General features: G+C 40.3%; 1 protein-coding gene across 4 annotated transcripts in view; it reads left to right on the top strand.

Moving 5' to 3' along the window:
- The window catches only part of THADA (THADA armadillo repeat containing), a 1,551,972-nt gene that overhangs the window by 243,614 nt on the left and 1,296,301 nt on the right, over positions 1-12,057 (top strand). For all 4 annotated transcript variants that reach the window (XM_069233992.1, XM_069233989.1, XM_069233988.1 and 1 more), the window contains exons 18-19: positions 330-552; positions 1,836-1,971. In XM_069233992.1, coding sequence (XP_069090093.1) covers positions 330-552; positions 1,836-1,971 — 359 coding nt within the window. The remainder of the gene's footprint in view (positions 1-329; positions 553-1,835; positions 1,972-12,057) is intronic.

The raw sequence follows: 12,057 nt of genomic DNA, 5'->3' as shown, positions 1-12,057 counted from the left end.
GTACACACCTATGTAAGATTTTAACATTGTAAACCTTCCTTGTTTATTGACTTGGTCGCTGTGAGCTTGTGATACAGTAGATATATAAGATGCTCCCAATAACTAAGCAAATAAATATTATTTTGTTCTTATTTATGATTTTGTGATGTGGGGCTTGGCTGCTCTGGGCTTCTTGCCCTGTGTATTTTCCTATTGTTTTGCTAACTACGCTGTAGAACTGTACTGCATGACCTGCTTTATCAAATGTTATCGGACTTTAAATAATGCGATTGTCTTCCATCATTTTCCTGTTGAAATAATTTCATTTTTGACTTGTTGCTTTGTTGCAGGATCCGCAGAAGTTCCAAACTCTGCTTCGTGCAGCGATGGACCTCAGCACAAGCACAAAGCACTTTGACTGTGTGACGGCTTCATACATGTTGAATTTCCTTATTCACCAGGAAGGGCTTGAGAGTGCGCTCAAAGCCTGGCTCATGGACGAGCACGGTTCTTGTTCTCTTCAGATGGAGGCGGATGTGGCTGCTGGATTAGTGGAGAAAAACACCCTGAACGGTCAGTTGCAAAAACACGTTTGCCACAAACAGTACCCTCCACTTAATACACGAATCTCTGTTTTGTTGTAATATTCACTACCTTTTTATTCTCTAGGCCACTGATGTTTTACAATCCTCCGTAGCTTGGATATGAGGCCCCTGCTCTGCTATACCATGGTCACCAGAGTGTGTAGCAGGTCTAAGTCTAGGCGGTTAATGAATATTAAATCAGGTACCAAACAGCAGAGGGCGCTCTACTTAGCAACAAGATTTGCAGCCCTCGATTGATGCCATGCGGGCTTGTTTACAGTGTGAACTGAGGCCAATAAGTGTGTGCAAATACCAAAGAGATCAGAAATGGGGCATCACTATGAAGTGAGCGAGGGAAGTGATGCGATGCAGTTTACGGTAGTAGAAAGACTGAATAAAGGTGGGATTTGTGACCTTTAGAGTGTATGAGTGGGTTTTGCGTTGAGTAGTCTAAATATAGATTTCATCCATCTTGGATCTCCTCTTGAGAGTTGATGACAATAAGGATGCAGTCACATCACATTAAAACCTGAAGGGTAAGGCTGGATTCACAAGGAGAAAGTCCTCTGTAGCCAAACATTGTGTAGGGTGAAGGTGAAATAGTTTCTCTTTCCTACGGATGCAATATGCAGAAACACGTTTATTCCTTCCCATATTCTATATGACGCAGAGAAGGGAAGTCCATCTTAGCCTTGTCAAAATGTATTCGTATTCTGCCACCTCCTTGTTGTACTGACCTTATCAGGTGAGCATCCCGTGGACCACTTCCGACACCAAAGATGTGTGATCTTTGTGTTCTGCATCTGAAACCCATCTTGTCTACTCTCCTTCATCCTTTGTTTCTTTCGGATGGCATACTTTTCTCCTTTTACATTAATGTTTTAGAACTTGGTTACGTTCCCTGTGCCTGACCTCCTCGTTTCATTTCCCTGCCAGAGCACAACCTGTCCCATCCACCCATTCTGTTACAGACACACCTGCAAAAGTTGGAATGTTAATCGCTATGTTCATACTTTACTTTAATCCCACAGCAATGGCGTTGTGGGCCCAAACCTGAGCAAGGTAAAAGGGCCTTAGTACCCCTCATTGGGTAATAAAAGACGACCATTAATTTTGGGGCAGTTTGCGACTCAAACTTTTGGGCCCTGGTGCCACTGTACCTGCTGCCCTCATGATGGCCGCACCCCTAATTCCTTCCATGAAATCAGAGCCAGACATTTTACCTGTGGCAGAGCCTGTTTTTTAATCTGCTTTTATATGTTTCATTTTCAGTTGTTAGGTGTTTGCTGGCCAACTTGGAGCACGAGATAACACTTTCCGAAAAGTCTTTGCTGCAGGCGGCTGCGTTGTTCCCCATGTATGGCAGGGTGCATTGTATCAATGGTGCTCTGCAGCAGGTGTCGCTCAGGTAAGTTAAATCGCTATTTAGTTTGAAAGAGAATGAGGGATTCATATTGATTAAAAACGTTGACAATATTGTGCTGGCATTAACAGAGAAAGGCCCATTTCAAGATGTGCCATCAGTTGTTGACGTCTTCCTGTGGACGTAGACCTGGGGTACCAAAGCACTGGTATGTACTTGTTCCGTCTGCCTCCTCCAGCCCCCTGTGCATCATAGAGTGCAGGCACAGCAATGATCTGCTGACCCTCCAGCCATTGTTCCCACTACTTTTTAGGGTTGAGCCTGCGTTGCATGCGCTCGCGCATGCGTATCGCAGCGAGACGCTTTAGTTATTAGAAAAGGGCTCGGAGCCCTGTCGACGTCACGTCAGTGTGTTTCATTGGTTCGTGGGCTTGCCTAGTAAAATCTGCTTGCTTTCATTAGTGGAAGGCATGCACACGTCATGCCTTTTCCGGTGGTTAGCCCTCCTCGAGCGCAGCGACCAAGTGCAGAAAACATGCGAGGCTCGCTGTTTTCTGTCGGATCGTGGACTACTTTTTCTCTATTTTCCTAGCGCAATTTCGCTTGGCAGAAGTCGAGCACTTTACACAGTTAATTTCACTTTTTCGGGTTACATACATAAAAGCACTTTTGCCGATAGATGAAAAGTCGGGTTAGGAGTTTACAACGCGATCAGCTCTAACATGAGCAAACTCTAGACCCGTTGCATTGCAAATGCTTGTTATATGTGCAAACAGCACCACAAGTAAATAGTAAAACAGTATTGCTACAGCTACAAAGAGCTCTACCCACAGTACTGCAGCATTACATCTACAGGTTCAAGGACCCAGTTACAGTGTGACAACACAGCAGCTACAAGACTATTATTTCAAAATGACAACTACAGGACTGTAATCACAGTACTAAAATATATCTACTACTACAGCAGTTAAACACAGTAACTAAACAACTATAACTTTAGAAACACAACTGTTACTCCACCACACTTTTAAACTACAAATGGCCAGGTGCCAAATTACCGTAATACAGCCACAACACTACAACTGCAAAGAACGCAAAATCTGCAACAGTACTAGAAGACTTCAGTAATAAAATAGTACAATACTATCACATTTAAACACTAACGCAATACCATTTCAATACCCTTTCACAGGCGGTGTCGGGAGACACATAAAGTTAAAAACTTTTGCAGAAAAGCTTAATTTGTTCAACACTATGAGGAGTGTCAGTACAGTGAGCAGTATAGATCGAGGAAAGAGAAACACCTTGCCTGAGATTGGACAGGGGGCAAGCAGCAGACATCGGTAAGGCTCCAGCTGTACAAAGATAAAGAGATGAAAAACCGAGAGAGCAAAGGGCTCTGGTGAAAAGGCAAGTGACACTAAAGCTAAGACAAGGGATGAAAGGAGAAGAGCGAAGAAGAGAGGCTGAACTAAGATTGTATGAATTTGTGGACAGCTGGTGAGAATCATGACTTGCGAAGTTGGAAAAAGAAAGCAGAACTGTTACGAGTAGCTGATAGAGGTGGAAATTGCCTGTGTGACCAATGGCAAAGAGAAGGGCAAATGTCAACAAAGTTACGGAGAAACTCAAGGGTCCAGACGGAAAACTTCCTGTAAGAAATGCCGTTTTATAAGACTGTGGGAACTTTTCACCAGAGGGCCTGGGCCCCAGCCCTCCTAAAGTAAAGATACTGTACTGGAAGTTAGTGAGATCCCACTTAAACAATGTCAGAATGCAAGTTCATCAAGTTGTTTATTTGTGAAATAAAAGGCTGTAGAGTAAACACACGAATCGTAGTATAGTCTTGGATGCAAAGTTCATCGAAATGTCAGCCTTTATTTGTGAAATAAAAGGCTGTAGGATAAACACACGAATCGTAGTATAGTCTTTGATTCAAAGTTCATTGAAGTATCAGCTGACACGTGTTTCGCCCTTTGTTGCATGTGCGTCAGGGCTTTTTCAAGGCTGTAAAAAATATATACATTCAAAAGTATAATGAAACACTGAGTAGAGCGAATGTGATCAACGGTGGTACCAGAAAACGTGAGTAGTATAGGCACACGCTGAAAACCCCAAAAAGTCTCACCTATAGTGCTCCCCATATAGTGGAGAAAAAGTATTAGTTGCAAAGGAAAACACTTAATATAATTCAGAGACTAAAGAAGCCCTTGTCTTCGAATTTATTAGTCTGAGAAAAGTGGAAAAAATGGAGAAAATGTGCATTATAGGTAAAATATTTACAAGAAGAACAATAATTAACACAGTGGTATAAACTAGAGGTGGGTTCTTTTAGAAAAAATGAATTAAGAGTATAAATACTATGCCTATCGAAGAAAGATACATGCTGGCACACTCATAATTTTTCAGAAAAAGGTAAAAGTGGTGTCTAGATATAGCATGGAAAGATGCAGATAAAGAGAAGTTAGTAAAACTAGTTCCAAAATAATTTTTTGCATACCAAATCACATGAGGTGGAAAAATCCTCTGTTACAAATACCACAAGTGTTGATGATAATCTGGGTACAAAGGTGTATATAACATTTTAGAGAAAATGCTGCCCCACTTAGCATTTGAATAAACATTGAGTCATACAAAACATGCACAATCACAATACACATAATAGAAAGCCAGAGACTAATCAGTACAACTGACGTTAGTACAGCGTCAGTAAACTATTCGTTTGTAGAAGGATTCTTGAGAAAAGGGAACCGCAGTGAAATTTCAATTTAACAGGCGGGGGGGGAATAGAGGAGAGAAAGGACGATAAAAAGCGCGGAGCGCTTTGCTCCTTGAAGTATGAGTTAATGCAACAGAGCGACCATCCATTGTAAATAATGGGCTATCTTAGTTAAAGGATATACTTGCAAGAAATACTCCAAAAAGATGGACATTATTTCAATTCTGAAAGGTAAGCGAACAAGTTCGGCACAATATTCTTACCAGATTATGGACTGGAAAAATCCTGACAGCGCGTCCCGCAGTAAATCGCTGGGGCGCGAAGGCGAGTTCCATGTTAAATAGCTGTAGCCCTTCCTCTGGGCACCGTTACAGAAACAGAGGAAGGACTAAAGAACGTAAATATCGTATGAAAAAGTGCCGCCATATTTGAAGGCAGGATATAGCATACAGCACAAGCCTTAAAAAGGGGAGACCAAGATAAAGATAAAGTTGGGAAAATAAAAGAAACGCGAGAAAGGAAGAAAAAGGAAGAAAAGAGAAGGAGAAGTGAAAATAGAAGGGGAGAGAGAAAAATACTCACAAACCATATTGCTTGATAGTAAAGCTATGACACAGTCGAGCAGGAGGGTAAGATGATCAAGAGAAACACGGGCCAATCTAAAGTAGAGAGTGAGTCAAGCGAACATACAGGAGACCAACAAAGCAAGAATAACACTAATAGTAACCTGCCAATAAACGGTTACAGGTAAATTAAACACATCTAATGTGTGGACACCTACGGGAATCTAGTAATCATTCGAAAGAAAGAAAGAAGAAAGGGTTTGCTGAAGAAAAATACAAAACAGAACAAAATTATCCATACAGGCATAACAGGACACAAAATTACTTAATCGGCCGTACAAATTATAAGAGCCAATAGTGCCATTCATGGTCCTGATTTAGTCCTTGATATACTGTGTTATGGTGAATAATTATTCGACTTTCTTCCTGACGTAGATGTAAATTGCCCCCCCCCCAGGTCATTGTAATTAGTTTGAGACCGCAGAAGGTAAATTTTCGTTCATTGGAATGAAATGTTTTGTAATGTTCCACAAGAGGTGCCTTGGACTCCAGTTTAAGGATGTTGCGATAATGTTCTTGAATACGAATTTTTAAGGGTCGAATAGTACTTCCTATATAAACTTGTTGACAAGGACACCATATTGAGTATATCACATTGGTACTCTCACAGTTGATGAAATCTTTAATCCCAAATTCTTTGTCATTAAGTGTGATAGTCGTGGATTTGTTGAGCCCAAGTTTACACACGGAGCATTTAGTACAGGTAAAGAACCCCTTAGGTTGTGGAAAGAATGATCCAGAAGATTTTGGTTGGAAAAAGGATGGGCAAAGTTTATCCCTGAGGTTCGGGGCTCGACGGAACCCAATTTGTGGGTGAGAGGTAATGTATTCATGAATGGAGGGATTACTTTGAAGTATGTACCAGTGTTTTTGCAAGTATGTTCGAATAGAACGATGACCATGGTGAAATTGAGTAATCAGGCGGATGGTTGGATCCTCTTTTTGCCGATGTGAGTTGTTGATCATTTTGTTCCGGTCCAATATGCCTACCTCATCTTTGGAATGATTGAGGGACATTTGATTGTATCCCCTGGCCTTCAGTCTCTCAGAGATCTGTGAGGAAAAGTAAATGTAATCACTGGGATTAGTGCAATTTATTTTGGCACATCTGTACTCTCCTTGTGGAATGTTTCTAATTATGCTTGGTGGGTGACAACTAGTCGCATGTAGTATTGAATTTGCCGCTGTCTGTTTCCTAAAGAATTTGGTCTGAAGTTTATCATTTTCAATGTAAATAAGGAGATCTAAATATTCCACTTGCACATCTGAAATATGAAATGTAATGTCTATGTCCCATCTGTTGGGTACTAGGGACTGTAAAAATTCGGTCAAGAGAGCCTTTTGTCCTTGCCAGATCAGGAGTATATCATCAATATAACTTCCCCAGAAAATAATATTCTGGGAAAAATGCTCATTCCTGTCACTCCACAACCATTCTCTTTCTACTACCCCCATCACAATGCATGCATATGGCGGTGCAAATTTTGCCCCCATTGCCGTCCCTTGTAGTTGCAGGTAGAAGTTACCATCAAAGAGAAAATAGTTATTTTCCTAGCAGAACTGTAGCATGTCCAAAATCATGAGGTTGTGGGTGGCGAATGCCACTGATTTTGTCGACAAGATTTTCTTGACTGCTTCTAGACCATCCTGGTGTTTGATGGAGGTATAAAGACTTACTATATCGATAGTGACGAGAAGGTAATCAGGTTGCCAATCAATGTTTTGAAGTTTTTGAATTATGTCTTTGGTGTCTCGTACAAAAGATGGCAAATTTGTCATGAAGGATTGAAGAACATGGTCAATGAGAGTCCCTAATTTGGAACATATTGAGTTAACACCAGATATGATTGGCCTACCTTTGGGTGGAAAGTCTTGTTTGTGGATTTTCGGTAGGAGGTACAAAGTAGGGATGGTAGGATGAGATAGGAATAACGCTGATTTTTCTTTGTAAGATATCACTTGTCGGGAGAGCCAATGATCAAGGAGGACAGATAATTTGTGTTGTATTTGCACTGTAGGGTTAGAGGTGAACCGTTAATAGCAGTTAGGATTATGTAGTTGTCGATAGGCCTCCTTAAGGTAATCACTAGTGTTGAGAATAACAATATTGCCTCCCTTATCAGCTTCCTTAATGATGATGTTAGGGTTGCTGCGTAATTTCACTAAGGCTCTTAATTGTTGGTGGTTAAAATTAGATGGAAGATATTTGCGCTTATGACAATATCTTTTGTATTCTTTGTCAAGGTCTCTTAGAACTGCAGTAGAGAAAAGATCTATGCAATTTCCCGCTGGAAGGACGGGAGTAAAAGTAGATTTAGGCCGAAGATTTGAGGGGTGATATTGATTGATGTTTAGTTCTAAGTCTTGGGCCAGTGCAGAAAGTGAAAGGTCTGAATCGGAATTGTTAGACAAATTGTACAGAAGTTGTATGTCTTCAAGATCCTGAACCGAAATATCACTAGAATTAGAAAGGGATGATGGAGTTGATAATACAGAGGAGGAAGAAGGAAAAGTGAAAAAGAATGATTTGAGTTTAAGTTGACGGATGAATTTAAAGAAATCAATTTTAGTTTCTGTAATGTTCCAGAAATTAGTAGGACAATAGGATAAACCATGGTTCAAAATCTGAAATTCAAATGAGGAGAGCATGTAATCGGAAAGATTAACAACTAGATGGTCATCATGTTTTATGATTGGAGGCTCTTGCTGCGAGCCCTGGTTTGTATACCTGACGTGCTTGGTGTAATAGTTGAAATACCTGGTGGTTTTACTCGAGTGTCTTGTAAGGCTCCAAGGTGATATCGCCTTGTTTCCTCTAAAAAATTCACCCTAGGTCTAGTGGATAAATCCCCCTCAGATTCATCGGAGGTCTCAATTTCTGAGGAGGCAGTGGTGTCAGGACAATTTAGTGTGTCAACAAAGCATGGTATCGGGAACTGAGCAGAAGCCCCGCAGCAAGGTAAACAGTCATGAAATAAAAAAAAGAGCCAAGTAATATGAAAAAGAGGAAAAAATAAGAAAAAGAGAGAGCCTGAAATAATTCTTGAGAAATTACAAAAGAGTAACTATCCCACCCTCCAAGTCCAAAGAATGTGGGGTGTCGGAAGGTAGGACAGCAAACAGTGGAAGAAATAGAAGTTAGGGCATAAATTTGTGTTTCTTCGATTCAACACAATTGAATAATAAGATGCAAAAAGAGATCAAATTTAAATTGACATTTGTTTCAAAATTAAGAATTAATATTAGCATAAATGAGACTGGAGAGAGAACAAACCTTTTCCTAGGGAGGCTTCTGGCGGTTCCAAAGTTGACCCTTGCTTATATTGTACACCGGGAATTGGGATCAGGGTATATGGAGGATAGTATTGATGTCAATGTATTAACTAAATGGCACAATATTTGGACAAAACAAGGTACTAAATTTACGAGGGAAATTATCAGGGATTATTTGGGTCTGGATCACTATCGGAAAATTCTGTGCTTTAAAAATATAGAACGGTTGCTGACAGTCCTAAGGGTAGATTTTAATCTTCTAGAACCATATAGTATTTTGCAATTCAGTAAAAGAGAAATAATATCGACCTTGGTGGGAATAAGGGAGGCCACCAGGGAACATCAGGAAAAAAAATGAAACCAACAGTTGATAGATATCCAGGGGGGTAATTCATCAGGAGATCCAAGGCTATTTGATCAGTGTCAAAAATGCTTATGATAGGATTCTGCTAACTGATTTATGGTTAGAGCGGATTTATTATTTCAGATCTTATGTCAGGTCTTTTTAATCAGAGGGCACTTTAAACCATCTGGTGGCTAGTGTTAATGTAATTAACACACCAAACATGTACTCTTGCTGTGCTGTACATGAATATATAAAGAAGGCCCTCCGCAAGTGCAAATCACTCATCTACCTAGACGATTTGTGCCATGAAAACATTCCTAATTCACAGTCCTGTGACTGAGCTGTTATCGTTAAGTATGTTTGGACTGATTAGTTTGGACAGTAGCAGGATTCTGATCATTAGCACCTGAGGCGATAGTATTGTATGAAATATTTAGTTAGTAAGACTGTTGTAAGATAATGCATTTTGATTGGCCGTGTCTAACAAATCTGATTACTTGATTGTTTTGAAGTGTATATTTTTGCTTTCTCTTATATAAACTTGTTGTTAAGTATATATTTTTTTACCTTTAAATCTATTGTTGATATTTGTTTTATTGTATGTTCTTGGATGGATTTGATTTCAAACGCGAATAAAGGTATTTTGATTGATTTGATGTAGTTGAAATCAGTAATAAGTGTCCTGTTGCGGTGACAAGGATACAAACTTGTAGTATTTTGTTTACATGATTAGCTTGTCTCCAACTCCCTGCGTCTCCGTGTGGTGAGGTAGAGGTCGGAGTTATTTGTTGGCGTTACTATGTGCAATGTATGGGAACGGGCCGTTACCTCATTGGTAGTTGTGTAAGGCAGGCCCCGCTTTAACAGCTCACCATAGAGCTGTGACCTGATGGAAGGCTGTGTCCAGCCTGTCCGAGGAAGGACTCATTGGTAGCTGGGCTACTTTTCATGACGAACATAGTGCTTCAGCCATAGGGAATGCATCCAGCTTGAGGTCTGGTTGATAAGAACATTTTTCTCTAATAGAATTGATGAACAGTAATTAATGGTGCTTTGTTCACAGTATTGATTTTTTCATAGACTATTATCTTTGGCTATACTGACATCTGCTGGTAAGATCCCAGAACACCGTTCAAAAATTGCTACGCTTCTTACTCGTCCATTACGCTGGTACCTGGTGAATTAACCGCTTGAATCAGTAGGATCCAGTGACAGTCAATTAGAACCAAATGATTAGGTTCTTAATGAAATAGAAAGCCGTTGATGAGAAAGCGCAGTACTTTAAGCGAGATGAAAAGCGCGCGGCGGTCCCAAGCATTTTGTGGCTGCTTAGAGCGGGAAAAAGACACCTGACTTTTGGACATTGGACCCGGCAACCACGGGAGGATAATCCGCCGACGTCCAGCTTTCTGTCTTTGTGCTCCAAGCTTGTCGTGGCCGAGCGGGGATCGCTAAAACGACTCTTGTGGGACATTGCACAGGATCTGAAATCCGAGCTATACAAGGTCATCTAGGCAGCCATGGATCTACTTGCTGCTAGAGATCGTATGCAGTCTGCATTGCCCCTGAAAAGTCACTCAAAGCTGCTGATGAAGCAAGCAAGGTTTTTATCAGCCTAGGAGTATGTAACCATCACCCACTTTCAAAAGATTGCTGATTTGAAAATTGCTTTATATCAACCAGTGACTCCTCCAGCGTATTTATCACTTCATATAAATGTTAAAGTGAAGCTTCAACTGTTGTGCTTGCAAATCAACCTAGTACTACTCACAGCGTATAAGTATGGTTGCCTGACTGGCACCCAGGATGCTTCCTGTAGGGTCTGTAGTTTAAGTCAGGAATCACTTCCAAACAGTTTATGTCTGTGCCCCTGTTTTTCTCTGCTTTGACGTTAGTGTCTCTTTCCAATTTTCAGGCAGTTGATTATCAGGACATGTGACACTGTTGCTATAAAATGTCTGAAAGGTGAACATGTGCCAATTAACTGCAAGATTTATAGTTTTTGGTGATTGCTTCACCAGTACTTAAAAACGTAACTCATTGAATGTAAATCTTAAAATTCAAAACCTGAATCTTTAAGCACTTGGACATTTACCCTGTTGGGTAAGCCCTTCCTTTGACTGTATGAGTGGCCCGGACGCTAATTGATAATACCTTTTTGCACTCTGTGTACAGTAAATGTAGGATGAGGAGGATTTTTTTTTTTTTTAAGAAGTCACTGATTTGCATTCGCACTTTTCTGTCACTTTTTATCAGTTCTGGTGATATTTGAGCTTATTAGTGACCTTTTGACTGCTGTTAGCATGAATGTTTTCCTCTCCTATTTTGCTTTTAATCATTAGGCAATTTTATTTTCCTTGAAAGAAGACATTTTTAGTGTTTGTGGTATTTTTTCCTTGTATTGTGCAGTTTTTCTAGTGCTTTCGTGCTCTTATATTCTATAATGTTTACTATGATCAGAATAAACTTTGAAAATGCTTTTGGTGTGAATAATTGCAAATAATATTTTTAAATTCTAAAAAATGAGACTGTGACTTGAGCACTATTAACATTTGTGGATGGGGTGGTCCTCAGAGCCTGTTGAACACTCCCATTCCCCACTTCAGACCACTTTCCTCTGAAATCTTTCACTCTGTTAGACACTTACACACTTTTCTTCTAACATTTTCTGAGATCGTCCATCTACATACCTCACGTCATCTCCATCATTCTTTTCAATCTCTCCTGCAGATACTTCCATGTACCACCTCCCCTTCATCACTCCAAGCTCTCTCACACCCACCGCCTCCTTATTTGTAAATATGGCATTTTCTTTTCCTTTGGCGCTATCCATATTTCAGCAGCTGAAACACACTTTCACATAAAATGGTAATTACAATTGGCACATGTCTGACCATTGCTTTGTGCCCTCTGCCACCAAGGATTGCACAAGGATGTAGTCTTATACCTCTATGACCCACCAACACACACTATAGATACTCCCAGTGTATTCAGCCTCTATTCCATGGCTATCAACTGTGGCCCTACATCAACCCCCACCCACTTATATATGGCTCTGTGTACAGTATTCACTGTATGAAAGTCCACTGTTGCATGAAAAAAGGCAGAAACACCACATCTGGAAACAAGCAAACACTCTTAGGGAATGGGAGATGAAAAAAGATGTAAAA

Source organism: Pleurodeles waltl, chromosome 5 (assembly GCF_031143425.1).
Source record: "Pleurodeles waltl isolate 20211129_DDA chromosome 5, aPleWal1.hap1.20221129, whole genome shotgun sequence".
NCBI classification, from domain to species: domain Eukaryota; kingdom Metazoa; phylum Chordata; class Amphibia; order Caudata; family Salamandridae; genus Pleurodeles; species Pleurodeles waltl.
This window is presented reverse-complemented; position numbering and strand designations above follow the sequence as displayed.